This window comes from Pristiophorus japonicus, chromosome 14 (genome assembly GCF_044704955.1).
Source record: "Pristiophorus japonicus isolate sPriJap1 chromosome 14, sPriJap1.hap1, whole genome shotgun sequence".
Classification (NCBI taxonomy): domain Eukaryota; kingdom Metazoa; phylum Chordata; class Chondrichthyes; family Pristiophoridae; genus Pristiophorus; species Pristiophorus japonicus.
Genome location: NC_091990.1, coordinates 15,227,929 through 15,247,653, shown reverse-complemented (window position 1 = coordinate 15,247,653; position 19,725 = coordinate 15,227,929). Strand labels below are relative to the sequence as shown.

The 19,725-nt window shown below is 44.2% G+C and overlaps 1 protein-coding gene across 5 annotated transcripts in view; it reads left to right on the top strand.

Annotated features, from left to right (window-relative positions):
- LOC139279745 (protein 4.1-like) overlaps positions 1–19,725 on the top strand; it is a 138,633-nt gene that overhangs the window by 96,234 nt on the left and 22,674 nt on the right. For 3 of the 5 annotated variants that reach the window (XM_070898937.1, XM_070898935.1, XM_070898934.1), the window contains exons 13-18: positions 853–1,067; positions 2,144–2,203; positions 2,319–2,360; positions 2,662–2,724; positions 6,883–7,062; positions 11,403–11,453. In XM_070898937.1, coding sequence (XP_070755038.1) covers positions 853–1,067; positions 2,144–2,203; positions 2,319–2,360; positions 2,662–2,724; positions 6,883–7,062; positions 11,403–11,453 — 611 coding nt within the window. The remainder of the gene's footprint in view (positions 1–852; positions 1,068–2,143; positions 2,204–2,318; positions 2,361–2,661; positions 2,725–6,882; positions 7,063–11,402; positions 11,454–19,725) is intronic. The other 2 variants (XM_070898938.1, XM_070898936.1) reach the window with 1 other exon arrangement.

The window sequence follows — 19,725 nt, the reverse complement described above, 5'->3', positions numbered from 1 at the left end:
TACTCCTGTAAAGATTTCCAGGAAGATTTCAGCTTGATAACTGAAAGTAATGTTTTTGTGTGAACAAATTTGAATTATCTAATAATTTGAATTAAGCAGCAGATAACTTGGGAAAGTGGGAATTTACGACTGAAAAAATGTCATTGTATTTTGAATTAAAAGTAGACTATGGACATGTTTATTTGTAACACCTAAAGCTCTGATTGGGCCCCCTTGATGACAAGACCTAATTGGTCCCCTTGGAAGATAAGCCACACACAGCAATTTCTCTTTGCAAAGTGTAATTAAAGCCATTCTGACTGCCAACTCCAGACAGATCAGAGCTCACTTGGAACAGACAGGCCTCACTCTCACGGGTTAAGACCTTCTCCCACCCTCCAAAGAAGTTCTAGAACTGACCTGACATTAGAGTGAGTGTGACTTCCTGCAGGAGAGAGCCTCACTCCATCTCATTCAGGAATTCTGGTTTTCACTAATCCAAATGTCACAGCACTTTACACTGCTTATTCAGATCAGACTTCTATCTTCTGATATAATCCATAATTTGGCAAATTCACTAAAAGCAAGATGAAAGCTTGTCAGCAGCATTTAAGAACTGATTGTTTTGAAACCTGTTTGCTGAAAATCCGAGTCAACTTCTGATTAGCAACAGTTTATGCTTAAAATAACTTGTTTATGTCTGCCTGGCATTCACATTCCTGAAAATATTCATGCTTACTCAGACTCTCTTACATTTGTAGTGGCTATTTTTGCATTTTCCGGCATTTAAGATGCAGAGATAAATACTAAATATGTATTAAACTTACTTGTACAATACCAGTGATTGATCGATCTTGATGCATTTCATTACAGCTGTAGTAGTTGTGACGCCAGACAAAAGCCCAAGGCCAGTTACTACTTCTGCTCCAACCATATCTCAAAGTCATTCCGTGGAAGCCAGTAGCCCACCCACAGCTGAGACAACAGGAGTGACTGAATCAAAAGCAGCTAAAGAGGAAGCGAAGGTGGACATAAAACAAGAGCAGCGTCTAGTTGACAAAAGATCAGAACCAGTGCAGGAAGTTGAGGTACATTCTTTGAGCTGAACTTTTTTGTTTGTATTTTAAATGCATTTTCCAAAGGGTGTGGCAATCTTTGTCTTAAGTGAATAGATCTGTAGCTCAATACTCTTGATGTTTAATTTCAGTACTAGTCAGTTATTGTCTAATTTTAAAATGAACCTTTTCTGACATGATGACTGTCATATAAAAGTACAAGAATTGTATATCCCTCTTTGGGCCAAGCGAAGGAAGAGGGGAGTGAACTTATTTGGGGGTCAGATAATCTTCCCTCAGATAGCCATCCTGCAGAGCAATTTCTCTTTAGACAGTTGGCCACGTGACAATATAATTCCAGAGCAATTACATTAGATGTTGGTATCAGCTGTTGCTCCATTCTACTCCTGCAGTACTGTGATATTTAAATGGCAGCTTTCTCTCTTGGCTTCAATCCAGCTTCTCGCTGCCGATTTAAAATCAATCAGCTCTGTAAGATAGAGGCTGTGCGATGAAATTTAAAATAATTACCAGAGGCAGTACTGCAGACGAGAGAGTGTTGTCATTTTAAATATAATACTGCAAGAGGATCAGAGCAACAACTGATGATGATGCACTGGAAGATCTCCATTTTAAAAAAAAGTTCACACTATTTGTCTTAATTTTTTTTGTCATCAGTAGTTAAAATATTTAAACTTGAATCTGTACCAAATTCTTACTGCAATGAGACTCCAGAAATATACGGAAGAAGTGCTAGAACAGAAAACTTATTTTTGTATCTACAAATAGAGCTTATTGATATTTGTTGCAGTTATGTACATCAAAATTTACAAAGTAAATCCATATTGGGGCTTGGATTGCAGAAGTAACTTCCCTTTCACATTAAAGACTGGCATTCAAATTGAATTTTTAAAAATTTGGAAATGGAGCACGTGTCTATTAACCCATTAATGAGTGAATGCTGTAGAAGTATAATGTTTGGAAATGTAAAATGACATTTCTCAGCCTGGTCTTGAAAAATCTTTTACAAACTTAACACGTAAAATTGTATACTTGAAATTTAAAATTTATCATGAGTCCGTCCTAATTTATTTCTGACATCAACACAGGTCATTGCAAAGCAGACTGAAATCACACCAATTCCTACCACAGCAAATGAAAAATCGCAGGTTTGTCTCCATGAGTTGGAATGAAAACAGTTCAAATGTATTGATTTTTTTTTACTTTGAAAGTCACTTGGGCATGGATCACTAAACTTCATCTCTTTCCACAACGTTTAAACAGCAAAAGCCTGATGGAGAAGAAGAGGTTGTCCGAATGCGTAAGGTTAGCATTTTCCAGTGTTTTTATAGATGGATGTTTGGGAGTCTTTGTCCTTGTATACCCAACATCATTTCCCTTGTTTAATCGCATTATGTTCCTTCATCAATGGTGAATTGCCTCATTCTGCTTTTTCTTTTGGTGATCAAATTTGGGAGTGTTCTTGTGGTTCCATGGTCATCGTATGTGGATTCTGCTGCGCTAATGGAACTTTTTTTTTGAACACTTTTATTTGCTACTTTGCAGTGCCACAAGAACAACATTTTAATTTCTGTGCTTTTCTTTTTTCCCTTCTTTCATTTCACAGAAGAGATCAAAGAAAATTGAGGGTGAAAACATTTATGTCAGGCATAGCAATTTAATGTTGGAGGTTTGTATGAACTGAAAGCTTGTTACTCATCAAGTTGTCTTTAGTCCAGAGTTCTGCATTCATTCTTTGGCTGCGTTCACGCAATGTTGCATGTGCTGCATGTGACCAAAACCCAAGCATTATTGTGTTTTTGTTTTTAAAAGCGCTGTTTCTTTATAAGTGAGCATTGGCATGTTTTGTGTTTATTTTTCTTTAAACTGCTTGAAAGTATGGTTGGGAAGTTGGTCCTATAAGATGATCCATTATGAAAGTCCACAGTAAGGTCCATGAAGACATTAGAACTGTAAATGACTGTCTCTTTTTGTGACCAATATAAAGATGTTCTACTGATGTTTGCACAAAAGTGTATTTGTGTGAATATAAAAAAAAATGAATGCACTCTTCATAATATGGTGATTCTTGAATCACAGTGGCACTTTATGGTGTAAAAAGACAGCGATCCCTTTGGTTAATTTGTTTAAACTACTGGAGCACAATATGACCTTTTGCTATATCATGATTGTCCCCTTTTGGAACTTTATGGGTTAAAAATGTTTTTTGTTAATCCTACATAAAATTCAATGGGTCAACAGAAGAATGAGTTGAGTTTGATTTGTCCATTTTATTGTGTACTTGTTGGTATTCTCTTCTACCCTGGAGAGTAGAGGCACTTTGAAGATTCAAGTCAAATTCTAGAAGTTGAAGACAGGTCGAAAGTTGCACTTAAGGTCCAACTCCCAAAGGTGAACAGGTTCACAGCCAAAAACTAGGGTGAAAAGATCAAAGGCTAGAAATTGGTCTTTTGGCGATAGCAGTATTTTTTCAGCACTTTTTGCCAAAAATATCACTAATCACTCCGCTATTTTTTAAATGCCTAAAATTGGTCAAAAAATGCGCCCAACGGTAAAAGTCAGCTGTTGTCTGTTCCATTCAGTAAATGATAGCAAGGCACTCGGATGGCTGTGGTAAATGTGCAGTGTCATTGATCTGGTTTTCACTTGCAAGTAGATTTAAAGAAAAGGGACTGCAACTGAAGCAAAATCAAGAAGCCAAGAGTTAAACAAAGAAAGGTGAACAGGTTCACAGCCAAAAACTAGGGTGAAAAGATCAAAGGCTAGAAATTGCTCTTTTGGCGATAGCGATATTTTTTCAGCACTTTTCGCCAAAAATATCGCTAATCACTCCGCTATTTTTTTAAATGCCTAACATTGGTCAAAAAATGCGCCCAACGGTAAAAATCAGCGTTGAATGAGGATTCGCGGTGGAAACCACGGTCCTCGCTAACTTTAGTCCGAGGCCAATTACCGCTAAAAAGACAGGCCCTGGGAGGAAGGGAAACACAACAACAAAAAAATTTCAAAAAATAAAAAATGCCAAAACATTCACGACACTTATCTAGCGAATCGCTGAAAACTAATTTTAAAATAAAAACTTTAACTTGCCTTTTTTGCAGGTCTTCATACTTACCGCTGTTTCTGGGGCTGCAACGCAGACTTTTCTCGGGTGTTTTTTTTCACCCAGAATACGGGTGCATTGAATGGCCAATTTAAAGCGATAGCGGTTTTTTTCGTCTTGCATGCCAGTGGTCCGCTTTTCAGCAGTATTTCAAAACCGCCAGCGCAAGACTTTGACCAATTTTCCTAACCACCTTTTTCCGCCAAAAATGGCGAAATATCGCCGAAAAAACGGACGCAAGGCTGGCCAACTTCCAGCCCCAAGAGAACTGAAAAAATACATAGTTAATGTGGGATGGGAATAAAGTGTGAGAAAATAGGAAAGGGAATATGCAGAAGAATAGCCTCGTTCAGACGTCAATTTAGACTCATCAGTTGTGTGTACCCCGAATTGGAGTAACTTCCCATCGCCACTACCATACAATGTTCTCCCCCTTTTACCTCTGTTCTCCTGAATGGTGCTGACTTGTGTTCGGTTATGTTTCCTTGGGTAGCCCTCCAGGAAATTGCCCAAAGTTGCTGCTCTTTTAGTGTGAGGATGACTGCTCAGCTATGGAAGTCATCACAGCTGATCCCAGTCCATTCCTCATCTAATGTTCACTTGGGCTCTTTCCAGGAGAGGTCATTAGATAGTGATGAGGAATTGAGGACCTTGGCATTGAGGCTGATTGCAACCACTACCTTGGCTGAGATCTGCTAAGTCAGTACAAACTTGGAATTGAACCTGGGACCCTCTGACTTGGTACCACATCATAGTTTTTTTCCCCCACTAAATCATCAGGGGACCTGTGCTACCTTTTAAGCTTTGTTTTAAAGTGCTTACTGGTTGTACTGGTTTTAAACTCCTGACCTGCAGAATACGTTCACTTGAAACAGGCCAGCTTCTTTACTACAGTCTGGTCTTACGAGGATCGGCTGATTCATCTTGTTTATTGCATTGAAAAGTTAACAAGAACATTAGCAGCAGGAGTAGGCCATACGGCCCTTCGAGCTTGCTCTGTCATTCAATAAGATCATGGCTGATCTTCGACCTCAACTCCACTTACCTGCCCGATCGCCATATCCCTTGATTCCCTGAGTCCAAAAATCTATCTATCTGAGCCGTGAATATACTCAATGACTGAGCATCTGCAGCCCTCTAGGAGAGAGGATTCCAAAGATTTACAATCCTCTGAGTAAAAAAAATTCCTCCTAATCTCAGACTTAAATGGCCTACCCCTTATCCTGAGATTATGCCCCCTAGTTCTAGACTCTCCAGCCAGGGGAAACAACCTTTCGGCATCTACCCTGTCGATCCCCCACAGAATCTTGTATGTTTCAATGAGATCACCTCTCATTCTTCTAAACTGCAGAGGGTATAGGCCCATTCTACTCAGTCTTATCGCACTAAACTTTCTATTCGCATCAGCTCTTCTGCACCACCACAGAAAAGGGGTTGATTTTGGATCTTGGTGCTTAACTTTGCTTTTCCCCCTTTGCTTAGGTGCATTTTAAATATCGATATGTTGGGCATGAGGATCACTTGCTTTCAGATTAGCAAGCTTTATTTTAAAAGTTCAATTTCTCGTAACCCTAAATAGCTTCAGAAATTAGAAATCTTATAAAAGTAATACTTACAAAGAAATAAAGAAAGACTTGCATTTATATAGCACCTTTCATGGCCACCAGATGTCTCAAAGCTCTTTACAGCCAATGAAGTACTTTTGTAGTATACAAAAATTGAAGAGGAAAGTTCAAAGTGCTGACGGTAAATATCTGGGCATGTCAAACACAAACCTTATGCTCATTCTTCTTCACTGTCTCTTCACGTTGCAATGTACTGCTTTACCAACTTCCTAGCCATAAGCTTATAAAGAGAATGGGAAGATTTATGTTGCTTTCTGGTCTTGTGTGTGTTCCATTTCATCTGTGACTGTGTTCAAACATCATGGTAAATTAACAGGGCAGCTCACTGGAAGAAAAATAGGATTTGTAGTGATGCTGCATAGTGAGCAGAGTGCACAATGTGGAAGTTTTGTTTCTTTCTGGTTTCCATATTGATTGATTTTCAGAGTGTTCACTACTGAACAGTTCACTTGAAGACTTTGATGTTTTTGCAGAGGTATACACTAAAATGGTCAGTCAAATCTACTTTCATTTGCTTTTTTGGCAGAGTGGGGGAAGAGTTGAAATTCCTTAAAAGTGTCTCCGAGCTAGGGAAGAATTCAGCCAGTGACCTCTACTGGAAAGTGCGGGCATTGGCTGAGAATAGCATTAGGTTCAGCTGTGGTAACTAGCACAGCCGAAAAGCATGTCGAAACAGTCACTACTCAACCTCGTACAGGAAGAATGCCGCTTGGGCAAGGTGCTGGAGGACTGCCAGTGCCCATGAGACTGAAATCCAAGGAAGAGACCACGCTTTCGAGGGAGAAGGGAAGAAATAGTTAAAAAAATAAAGTGCTTTTTTTTTGCTTTTTATTATACCTTAGTACAACAGATGACGGTAAATATCTAACTTGTATAAGAAAGCAATATATGTAAGTATATTTTAGATTTTAAAAAACCATTTTAGAAGTAAAAGAAATAAAATTTAATGTTTAAATGATGTATTTTGCTTGTTTTCGCTCAAAACAGCGGATTGCCCAATTAATCTAGCATTGGTCCCTTTTAACGGCATAGACCTTTCCATTTAATTTTTTGGTGAAATTGAAGATCTTTCTCCCCTTTGCTTAATTGTTTATAATAGGATCTAGACAAAACCCAGGATGAGATCATGAAACATCATGCTAGTATTAGCGAACTGAAGCGCAGCTTTATGGAGTCTGTACCTGAACCCCGCCCCAGTGAATGGGATAAACGGCTCTCAGCACACTCGCCTTTTAGAACGTTGAATATCAACGGGCAAGTTCAATCTGGTACAGAAGGAGTAAGTTTGACTTTTTTTTTCTCTGCTTAAAAAGTTAATGTTTTGATAATAGTGCACCACAGAATGGCCTGTAAAGAGCTGTTGAAAATTATAAAAGCGTTCAATAGGTACAGAGAAGCTATTTCCTCTGGGCGGGGAATCCAGATCAAGAGGGCACAATCTTAAAATTAGAGCTAGGCCATTGAAGAGAGCGATCAGGGAGCACTTTTTCACTCTAAGGACATGTGGAATTCTCTCTCTGAAAAAGCTGTGGATGCTGGGGATCATTTGAGATCAGCAGTTATTTATTTGGTAGGGATATCATTGGATATGGATCAAAGGCGGATAAATGGAGTTGAGGTACAGATCAACTATGATCTAATAAAATGGCCAAACAGACTCGAGAGGCTGAATGGCCTGCTCCTATTCCTATTACGCAGCTGTTTTTTTTGTCTGAGGTTGAGAAGCAAGTGGCCTGCATTCCCTCAGCTGTAGAGCAAAGCATGGGATGGACTGAACTTGAGGGAAAGATGATTGTCGGAGTCTAGAAATGGCGATCATCTTTTATTATAATTTGTAGCTGCTTGTAAAAGTTCTTGTTTAAAAGTGTCTGTCATCATAACTATATTATGTTAAATCTGGCAAAGGATAGTATCCAGTTTCATTCTTAGACCAGTTTAATGTATTTATGATTAAAGCATACATTTACACGTTTATCAATAGCTCCCTCATTTAATTGAACCTGTCTTGAATGTTCTTTATTTCCAAGTTATTTTAACCTGAAGACTAACAAGATTAAATCCCAAGAAATGAAGTTCCACTTTCGCAAACGACTTGCTAACTTGTAAGATTTATTCTAGCACATGAGCCATTGCAAGGCTGATGATGGGCAAGAATACTAATAGTATAAAACACGTTGGGCTAAATTTTATTATTTTCATCAACGTTATCATACATTTCTTGGCTATATAATTCAGATTTCAATTTATGACAGATGAATCTGTAAATTACGATTTTCTACTTTTTAAATCCCCATTCCAATCCATGTTCAGGAGAACCAAAGAGGAATCCCATCCTTTGCTGACAAAGATGTCTAAATATTATTGGATGCTTTCTTGGGAAAGATTCCTTTACTCTGCCCAGTAATATACCTCAAGCTCCAAATTTAAAAGGGCCTACTCATCTACACCAGTATGGCATTTGCATATCTCATAATATTTCACATTTGGACACCTCTTGAGTGAGAGTCAGTACAGTAACAATTCATGCTATTAAGTAGATTCAAATGCAATTAGACAGGATTGAGATGTTACATAGGACATCAATCAGAACTGAATTTGAACCTAGCTATAGAAAGAACAGATGTATTTTGAACTGTTCAGCCGCCTAAAGCCCTGACAGTCTTGTTGAAAATATTTACCTTTTACAAAATTGCTCTTTTGTGGAGCCTGTTTAGTATTCAAGTCTAATGTTCTTTCCATGTTTATGGTTGTGTTTTACAAGTTCAACAGAGAACATTTTCCGTTAATATATGCCTTGCTTTATGTGATCTTTGTTTTCTTTTAATCAATTAATCCCCCCATCATATTGGGATTCGATAAATGCATCACCTAGTTAGAATCCAGCCCTAAAAAAATGGGTAACCATGGCTGCCAAGCCTATATTGAACCATCTTACTAAGAAAGAGGGGAACTAAGGGGAACACAGTCTGAGGGAAGAGAGCTGCTGGTAATGTTACTGAGCATTGGACTAAAGAAAGATAATTGTGTGGTCAGGATTTGGGTTGGAAGTGGGTCGAAGGTATAGGAGGTTGGTGTTGAGATGAGTTTGATGAGGGCTGACGGTGCACACGTGAGAAACTGTCTAGTGATGGAGAGCTGTGGCACAGTGGGAAACTGAGGCAGTTGAATGGATCGTCTGGAGGGAGTAGAGGAAGATGGTCAGGGGCAGCAGTTTCTTGTCGAGGAGTTTAGAATTGTCCTTGCCCTCCAGAATAATCCTGGAGGAGTAACAGCATTTGGCTGTAGAGAGTGAAACGTGCTCATTCTTAACGCTGTCTCTCAGCATCTGGTTTGTCGATGATAAGGCCAGTTGTGCACCATATACATTCATGTCTGCAGCCCTAAGTGTTGAAGAGGTAGAGGTGTATCAGGGAAATGTTGGGGTGAGATTGTTGAAGCAAAAGCAAAAAAGTGTTGAAAAAGTCAACAGTGGCAGCAATTCTGTGATTGGACAAGTGCATGAGCGGGGGAAGTTGAGAGTAATCCACAGGGACTGAGTGAGCGAGAACTATTTCCTCCTGGATTGGAGGGTAAAGTAGAAGGAGATGAAAGATGAGGAAATGGCCAGATAGGTGGCATGGTCTTATGATGGCAGGGCTGAGGATGTGACTGTGGGTGTGAGGTTGGCATACAGGGTGATGTTCAGTAAGGACAGGAGGAGAAAGGGCAAAGGAAATTTGTGTGTGTTGAAATTGCCCGAGAATGAGTCATTGGTCAGTGCAAAAGCAGAGTGAGGTGATTTTGGCAAGGAAATTGCCATTGGGATTTAGTAGATAATTAAGACATTGAAGGAGAGGTGCTAGAGGTGAGATGTGCAAAGGAGTAAAAAGTGCTTGGACAGTAAGATTACCTAGGGCCTGGAGATGAGAGCCATGTTGGTATGGGCAAGGGATGTGTAGCCGAGTGAGTCTGTCTCAGTGAGGAGGAAAGGGCCACCCCCCAGGATGTTGAAGGACTTAACCAAGCAGAGGATGTGGATGAGGGAATTATTTACAAAGGAGTGGATGGATTGAATAAATTGTTAAGTGGATGTATAACAGACCTATAGGAGTGGGATGTGGGAAGAATGGAAAGATTAATGGCAAGGAATTTGGAGAGATTTGCTCCCAGATGGTGAGGTAGATAGAAAATGAAACGACGTGCTTTGCTTCTTTGGTAGGACCAACAGTAGGCGCCTGGAGTGGAGCAATGTGAATCTATGGGGCTATCCAGTGGGACTCAATCCTGAGATTGCAGCCAAAAAACAGACCAACAGAGTAGTAGAAGGCAGATAGGTGAATTGAGATGGAGAATTGAGATAAAAACAAAAAGTGCTGGAAATCTCAGCGGGTCAGGCAGCATCTGTGGAGGGCAAGCAGAGTTAACATTTCAGGTTGATGACCCTTTGTCAGAACTGGGAAATGTGATGACAGAAGTAGAATAGGAAAGTAGGCCATTGAAAGAGAGTGGACCATTTGACAGTTGACAGAGAGGGAAAGGAACCCTGGACCAGAGCAGCAGCCAAAACACACAGGTAAATAAAGAAGTGGCCTTATGTTATAAATGCAAATGTTAGGATTGGAACCACTTGGCCCATAAGTAAGGCCAGTGATGTACAGTTTTCATGAAGAATGGCAGAATGTGACTCTTATTGCACTGGTTAAAACCCCCAGAATTGCATGTAATAAAAACAGAATTTGACTTACTCAGTTACCAAACCAGTGGCCCTGATTATAAACATGATTCTCTAAAACACCAGTAAAAGTCCCAAAACTTAACAATAAAAATAGAATTTGACTTATTTTGTCATCATAAACCAGTTGCACTTTCTATAACTTCATTTCACCATTTCCTGATCTGTTTAGACTTTGTCAGTACACCTGAGAAAAATGCTGAATATTTTAGAAGACAAATCCCATTCTTGATCCAGATTGAGATTTCTCATTGGCCGTGTGACTAGTGCTGAGGCTGGTAATAGAGCCAGCTGTTTTAGCATGAATTTCTAGTTACCTGCTCATACAAGATATGCTGGGCTAGGTCAACCAGTATCCATGCCATGTGCAGGAGACTGAATGAGCTGAACAGTATTCACCTTGCTTAGGTGATGCTGTCATTCTGCCAGTAAAATTCTATCAATAACAACTTTCAAATCTTTCCTCTGGACTTTGATTTTGAGTGAAAAACACTTTGATTTGCAATACAGGATAAAAATCTGAAATAATAGGGCACCACTTTTCTTAATTAGGAGTAGTAGGAATTATTGTCTTTGTCAAAGAAAGTAGTAAAAATAATCTATTTGAAAAGTAAAATAAAATCTTTAAGATCGGTTGATATGTTCTACTAGATGTAAGCTGTAAGGCAGAAGTCACATGATAGTATGACTTTTTAAGGAACATTGAAAGGAACTAACCCTCAGTGGGATTTAATGACTTCAGATCATTATCCACATGGTATGTGATAGAGATGTTTTAAGGAATTAGCTGATCTACATACTTGATAAGAAATCCATCTCGGTGTTGCCATTAAAACAAGAATGCATATAGTAAATATGTATCCTGTGTATTTGAAGTATCTAAAATTACTAACTTTATGTATGTACAGGCCATGGTGATTTCAGGCTTGCGCCCTGAAAAGAAGCTTGATGGGCCAGAGGTAAAGTTGTTACAGTTGTGCTGTGAATGCTAATATTTTATTTGCTCAAGCAGATCTCATCAATGCTGAATTGTATTTTAGTTGCTAGACAACAGGCATCAGTTTTTCAACTCTTACAGTTCCCAAAACTAACAGTGAAGACTTCCACTGCTGCAGCTTTAAGAATGCCTACTAAACAATGCATGGCTGGTTAAAGGTTGCATGAAGAAATGGCCATACATTTTCAAAAACAAAAGCTACCAAAGTGCAAGTGAACCCTGTTCTGTTATAATATTTTTACATTTTATTCTTTTTTTCCTTTCCTCCTTGTTTCTGAAAATACATATCACTCTTGCTATCATTCCCTTTTAAATTATGAAGTTCAAAGATAAAAATCCACGTAGGAGAATCCCTCAAACCCAAATCTTCACTACATTTTTTTAATTTTTTTCCCCTTCTTCTGCCACTTTGTTCCTTTTTCTTTTTGCACACCTTTTTTTTAAATTTCAAACTTAGTTTTCCATCTTGCATTTGTTCATCTCTTTTTCTCTTGGTCTTCTGTCATGAAAGCAGACAAAGAAAATGCCTCTGTTAGTACAGGAAGAAGATAAGATAAAAGGAAAGCAGGAAACAACAGGGACTGCACTTGCACAAGAAAGCAAAGAAGAAAACTCCCAAAAGGTTTCCATTCAGATTCCTGATGACAAACCTAAAACAAAACCTTGTCACCTCTATTCTATTGCACTTCAGCGCCCTCGCATTTCTTTCGTAATGTCGTTCCTTCTAGTGTTTGTTCTGACAATTTGGTGGCTTGTCTTTATATGAGCACAAACAGAGTTGTCATTTGAAGCTGTAACCTAAACCTTTCAGGCCTCGTTCTTTTTGAGCTGTATTTTTTAATTCTACGTTGTACTGATGAATTCCTCTCTTTTCTTAATGAAAACCCTGTCTAATTTATATTTCCTACGTGTTACTTACAAAACTGTGTGCTGACTGTTCTTTATTTCTTTAATGCTGTTACATTGAGTGGAATGACTTTCCTCTTCATTTGTAAAGCCGTCTTACCTGTATTGTTCTGTGGCATGCTGTGCCATTTGTATTTAGATTCAATACAGTATTAATGAAAATTGTAACTTTTGCCAAACTGCATCATATTTCTCATATCATAGACCTACTGGTTTAAAGGGCATTTATCAAACTGCTGTCTCTAAAAGGGTTTAAAAGAAAGCGATTGCACTCTTTGAATTTCTGTCAAACTTCTGGTATTTATGGAATAATGCCACAAACCCCTGTCAGTGTGCATATGGTGTATGTATTTCTTTATCCTGATTTTTAAATGGATACTTTAATTTTTATATACTGTGTATATAATATATTTTAAAATGGTGCTATGCTGTAAACAGATGATCGTATTTTGAACATTACTAATAGAAGAGTCTAATATATTTAGCATTTACAGCAAAAAAGCATTTCTTTCAGCTTTAGTTGATTGAGTAGGAGAGGTGAAAAGCCAAGTATTCTAAAACCCAATGTAGGTTTGTTGCTCCGTCTGCATTTAACTCATCTGCAGAATAGATCCTTTGATATTGCTGCTTTGGAATGTTAGTCCTGAAATTATAATTGATATATTGCTGTATCCGTATTCTAGCACACCAATATTTCAAGTTAAACTACAGTTTCCATGTTATAAAAAAAAAAGGTGTTGAGACATGTATTCAAGTGAAAAGGATAATTTTTTAAACTTTTCTTTGCAGGAAGTTTGCATTTTAATTATGGTAGACATACATATGTGCACTAAGCGGAGACAAGAATACTAGTTTATTCTAACACAAAAGCAAAATACTGTGGATGCTGGAAAACTGAAATAAAAACAGAAAATGCTGGAAATACTCCAAGTCAGGCAGCATCTGTGGAGAGAGAACAAAGTCAATGTTTCAGGCCTGTGACCTTTCATCTCATCCAGTTTTACTCTTTCAGGTGTAATTATTTTTAGTTTTGAAGATAGGGGAGTTCAAAATACACTAACTTTGTTTATGAATTGATTGTGCTTTATATGGTTGAATACAAGAACAAGTAACTACCTTGGTTCCTGCTTCAGGAGCTGGCTGAGAAAATGCAGGACCATATTATCCTATTTCTCACCATAGGTGCAAAATTATTATGCATGCACAAAGTAAAAGGCAAAGAGTAGAGTTAATTGGATGTTTCTTTGAATTGGCAGGATGCCCCAGGAATTCATTGCTCTTTTCTTTTCCATTTATGTAAATGATTTGTGCATGGGCACAAGAGAAATGATAAAGTTTGCTGTTGATATCAAATTAGAGTGCACAGCAAGTTGTGAAGAAGATTGCAGGGAGGCACAGACATGTTAGCAGAGTGGTCAGATATATAGCAGATAGGTTGAGAAATGTGAAATAGTACATTTTGAAAAAGGAACAGTGGAAGAGAGTACATGCTGAACAGTGAAACTGTTACAAGTAGAGAAGTAGGGAGATCCAAGGGTATAGATAGATCTTTCAAAGCAGGAAGGGCCATAAAAAGGCAAATTGAATTTTGGGTTTTATACTTGAGGACAATGAATTGGCCATTAAAGAAAGAAAGTGATGTTAAAGTTGTGCAAGACCTCAGTTGGTAGTAACACATGCAGTTCTGGCAACCCCATAATAAGTAACATATCAGAGCCTTGGAAAGGGTTCTGCGACAATTTATTAAAATTATACCAGAAATGACACATTATAGTTTTGGGAGTGGAAAAGTCTTGGAAAATTGGAGCTTTTTTCACCGGAACAATTGAAGTTAAGGGAGGTGGGAGAAGGTCTTAAGAGATTTTCAAAATTAATGATAGATTGCTTGTTTCTGCTAATTGGCAAATTACTAGCAAGGGTGCATAGAATCAGGATTAATGCAAAAGGTTATTAGAATATGGAATGCTTTACCAGAAGTGTATATTGAAATAGAGACTGTAACATCATTTAAAATGGATTGAATAAGTGAGAAGAAAATTATAAAAGAATATTGGACAGTGACAGGAAATGGATTTAGTGCTAGAAATTGGCCTCGTTTATCGTTGTTGCTTCCCGTTCTTCCCCCCCCCTCCCATTAGCACCTCCAGGAGGTGATAATGGGGGACTAATGGCCCTGCGCCCAGGCGTGGCGAGAGAACTGATGCCCACTAAATTGCCCTGGAGGTTTGCAGCGGCGGTAACCCCTAGCACCACGGTCTGCTGCGCCTGGAGATTGTGACGTCATCGTGTTGCGTAGCACCCCAGACCCGAACTTTGGTTCCGACAGCTGCAGGAGGCATTGTTAGGGAGGCCGGCTGTTTGGGGAGCGCTAATTAAAGGTCAGATCATTTGTGTCCATAAAAAAAAATTTTTAGCCCTCGGGTTGTGTTTTGAAAATCTTGATGTGCCACAATCGATCAGCCCTGCACTTGGTAAGAGTGCTTGGGGCTGATCATCGCGGATCGCGGTTGCCGCCGGCAATGAGGGACATTGTTGAAATGCAGAGCCTGCAGCAATGATCCTTCCCTTTAAGGAAGGGAAGGAGCCTCCGTTCCCGGCAGCGCTGCCCTCGACATTGGGCAGCACTGCACCACTACTGCCCCTCTTGCCAGCTTTAGTGCTCCAAGGGAAGTGGTAGCATTTGATTTAGCGCTCCACCTCTTTCTGGAAGCGCAAAACCGGAAGTTTGTTTCGGAGACCCTCGCATAGCACCCAACGATATGTTTGCGCATCCGCAAAAGTTATCGCCCCAAATGGGGTGCTACTCAATTTCACTCCCTTAGAGTAAATAGTTAAAGAGCTAGCACCTGCTAGGAGCTGATGGGCCAAATAGCCTCCTTTACATTCTCTGATTCTATAAAAGCTAACATTTTCCTCCTGTGTGCAATATAAAAATGGAAATACCAGGTGAAGTGGTGTAAGTGCAGTAGTTTTACCCCAGAAGTAGTTTGTCATTTATATACATGATTAGTGGCTCACCACAGTTCCAATGAAGAAGTCTGTTGGCCCATTTAATCTCGCCCTTCCAGAATACCAACGCAACCATCTTCACATTACAGCATCTAGCTGCTGCTTTAATTACTTCACTATCCTGGTCTCAATGGGCCCAAGTTTCGGGCCGCGCCTAAAACGGCACAGCCCGGACCTGGACGCCCGTTTTTCGCGCCACAATTGCGCCTAAAAAAAACTTAACTAGTATCCGGCTCCCTGCAGGCCCTCTGGAGCCGGGCGCGGCGCAGCACGAGCTGTAGGGGGCGGAGCCAGGTCCCTGCGCTGAAAACAGTGCCGGGACCTCTGCACATGCGCGCTACAGTGCATGTGCAATAGCTCCAGGCACCCAAAACTGTGGGAGGGGCCCGAAGCACGCAGCCCCTAGCCCTGGCCGAATGGCCTCACTTGGGGCTGTGTGAATAAGGCTCCTCCCACCCGACCTGACCCCCGCTTCCCCCCCCCGGGCGACTCGACCTCCGCGACTCTTCTCTCTTCTCCCCCCCCCCGAGACCCGACGCCACCTACCTGTAAATCCAGCCCGAAGTGTTGGGCCCGGACATTCAGCCTCCTTCTGTCCCTTCCTCCCCCCACCCCTACCCTCCTCCCTCCTTCCCTCCCTCCCTCCCTCCTCTCTCCTTGCCACCCTCCCTCCTCTCTCCTTGCCTCCCTCCCTCCTCTCTCCTTGCCTCCCTCCCTCCTCTCTCCTTGCCTCCCTCCCTCCTGTCTCCTTGCTTCCCTCCCACCGCTCTCCTTCCCTCCCACCCCTCTCCTTCCCTCACACCCCTCTCCTTCCCTCACACCCCTCTCCTTCCCTCTCACCCCTCTCCTTCCCTCTCACCCCTCTCCTTCCCTCACACCCCTCTCCTTCCCTCACACCCCTCTCCTTCCCTCACACCCCTCTCCTTCCCTCACACCCCTCTCCTTCCCTCACACCCCTCTCCTTCCCTCACACCCCTCTCCTTCCCTCACACCCCTCTCCTTCCCTCACACCCCTCTCCTTCCCTCACACCCCTCTCCTTCCCTCACACCCCTCTCCTTCCCTCACACCCCTCTCCTTCCCTCATAACCCCTCTCCTTCCCTCACACCCCTCTCCTTCCCTCACACCCCTCTCCTTCCCTCACACCCCTCTCCTTCCCTCACACCCCTCTCCTTCCCTCACACCCCTCTCCTTCCCTCACACCCCTCTCCTTCCCTCACACCCCTCTCCTTCCCTCACACCCCTCTCCTTCCCTCACACCCCTCTCCTTCCCTCACACCCCTCTCCTTCCCTCACACCCCTCTCCTTTCCTCACACCCCTCTCCTTCCCTCACACCCCTCTCCTTCCCTCACACCCCTCTCCTTCCCTCACACCCCTCTCCTTCCCTCACACCCCTCTCCTTCCCTCACACCCCTCTCCTTCCCTCACACCCCTCTCCTTCCCTCACACCCCTCTCCTTCCCTCACACCCCTCTCCTTCCCTCACACCCCTCTCCTTCCCTCACACCCCTCTCCTTCCCTCACACCCCTCTCCTTCCCTCACACCCCTCTCCTTCCCTCACACCCCTCTCCTTCCCTCACACCCCTCTCCTTCCCTCACACCCCTCTCCTTCCCTCACACCCCTCTCCTTCCCTCACACCCCTCTCCTTCCCTCACACCCCTCTCCTTCCCTCACACCCCTCTCCTTCCCTCACACCCCTCTCCTTCCCTCACACCCCTCTCCTTCCCTCACACCCCTCTCCTTCCCTCACACCCTCTCCTTCCCTCACACCCCTCTCCTTCCCTCACACCCCTCTCCTTCCCTCACACCCCTCTCCTTCCCTCACACCCCTCTCCTTCCCTCACACCCCTCTCCTTCCCTCACACCCCTCTCCTTCCCTCACACCCCTCTCCTTCCCTCACACCCCTCTCCTTCCCTCACACCCCTCTCCTTCCCTCACACCCCTCTCCTTCCCTCACACCCCTCTCCTTCCCTCACACCCCTCTCCTTCCCTCACACCCCTCTCCTTCCCTCACACCCCTCTCCTTCCCTCACACCCCTCTCCTTCCCTCACACCCCTCTCCTTCCCTCACACCCCTCTCCTTCCCTCACACCCCTCTCCTTCCCTCACACCCCTCTCCTTCCCTCACACCCCTCTCCTTCCCTCACACCCCTCTCCTTCCCTCACACCCCTCTCCTTCCCTCACACCCCTCTCCTTCCCTCACACCCCTCTCCTTCCTCACACCCCTCTCCTTCCCTCACACCCCTCTCCTTCCCTCACACCCCTCTCCTTCCCTCACACCCCTCTCCTTCCCTCACACCCCTCTCCTTCCCTCACACCCCTCTCCTTCCCTCACACCCCTCTCCTTCCCTCACACCCCTCTCCTTCCCTCACACCCCTCTCCTTCCCTCACACCCCTCTCCTTCCCTCACACCCCTCTCCTTCCCTCACACCCCTCTCCTTCCCTCACACCCCTCTCCTTCCCTCACACCCCTCTCCTTCCCTCACACCCCTCTCCTTCCCTCACACCCCTCTCCTTCCCTCACACCCCTCTCCTTCCCTCACACCCCTCTCCTTCCCTCACACCCCTCTCCTTCCCTCACACCCCTCTCCTTCCCTCACACCCCTCTCCTTCCCTCACACCCCTCTCCTTCCCTCACACCCCTCTCCTTCCCTCACACCCCTCTCCTTCCCTCACACCCCTCTCCTTCCCTCACACCCCTCTCCTTCCCTCACACCCCTCTCCTTCCCTCACACCCTTCTCCTTCCCTCACACCCCTCTCCTTCCCTCACACCCCTCTCCTTCCCTCACACCCCTCTCCTTCCCTCACACCCCTCTCCTTCCCTCCCTCCCCTCTCCTTCCCTCCCTCCCCTCTCCTTCCCTCCCTCCCCTCTCCTTCCCTCCCTCCCTCCCTCCCCTCTCCTTCCTTCCCTCCCTCCCTCCCCTCTCCTTCCTTCCCTCCCTCCCCTCTCCTTCCTTCCCTCCCTCCCCTCTCCTTCCTTCCTTCCCTCCCTCCCCTCTCCTTCCTTCCCTCCCTCCCTCCCCTCTCCTTCCTTCCCTCCCTCCCTCCCCTCTCCTTCCTTCCCTCCCTCCCCTCTCCTTCCTTCCCTCCCTCCCTCCCCTCTCCTTCCTTCCCTCCCTCCCTCCCCTCTCCTTCCCTCCCACCCCTCTCCTTCCCTCCCACCCCTCTCCTTCCCTCCCTCCACTCTCCTTCACTCCCTCCCCTCTCCTTCCCTCCCCTCTCCTTCACTCCCTCCCCTCTCTCTCTCTCCTTCACTCCCTCCCCTCTCTCTCTCCTTCACTCCCTCCCCTCTCTCTCTCTCCTTCACTCCCTCCCCTCTCTCTCTCCTTCACTCCCTCCCCTCTCTCTCTCTCCTTCACTCCCTCCCCTCTCTCTCTCCTTCACTCCCTCCCCTCTCTCTCTCCTTCACTCCCTCCCCTCTCTCTCTCCTTCACTCCCTCCCCTCTCTCTCTCCTTCACTCCCTCCCCTCTCTCTCTCCTTCACTCCCTCCCCTCTCTCTCTCCTTCACTCCCTCCCCTCTCTCTCTCCTTCACTCCCTCCCCTCTCTCTCTCCTTCACTCCCTCCCCTCTCTCTCTCCTTCACTCCCTCCCCTCTCTCTCTCCTTCACTCCCTCCCCTCTCTCTCTCCTTCACTCCCTCCCCTCTCTCTCTCCTTCACTCCCTCCCCTCTCTCTCTCCTTCACTCCCTCCCCTCTCTCTCTCCTTCACTCCCTCCCCTCTCTCTCTCCTTCACTCCCTCCCCTCTCTCTCTCTCCTTCACTCCCTCCCCTCTCTCTCTCTCCTTCACTCCCTCCCCTCTCTCCTTCACTCCCTCCCCTCTCTCCTTCACTCCTTCCCTCCCTTCTCCTTTCCTCCCTTCTCCTTCCCTCCCTTCTCCTTCCCTTCCCCTTCCTTCCCTCCCTCCTTCCTCCCCTCCCTCCCTCCTCCCCTCCCTCCCTCCTCCCCTCCCTCCCTCCTCCCCTCCCTCCCTCCTCCCCTCCCTCCCTCCTCCCCTCCCTCCCTCCCTCCTCCCCTCCCTCCCTCCTCCCCTCCCTCCCTCCTCCCCTCCCTCCCTCCTCCTCCTTCCCTCCCTCCCTTCCCTCCCTCCTTCCTTCCCTCCCTCGTCTCTCCTTCCCTCCCTCCCTCCTCCCTCCCTCCCTCCTCTCTCCTTCCCACCCTCCCTCCTCTCTCCTTCCCTCCCTCCCTCCTCTCTCCTTCCCTCCCTCCCGCCTCTCCCTTCCCTCCCTCCATTCTCTCTCCTTCCTTACCTCCCTCCATCCTCTCTCCTTCCTTCCCTCCCTCCATCCTCTCTCCCTTCTCCCCTCCCTCCATC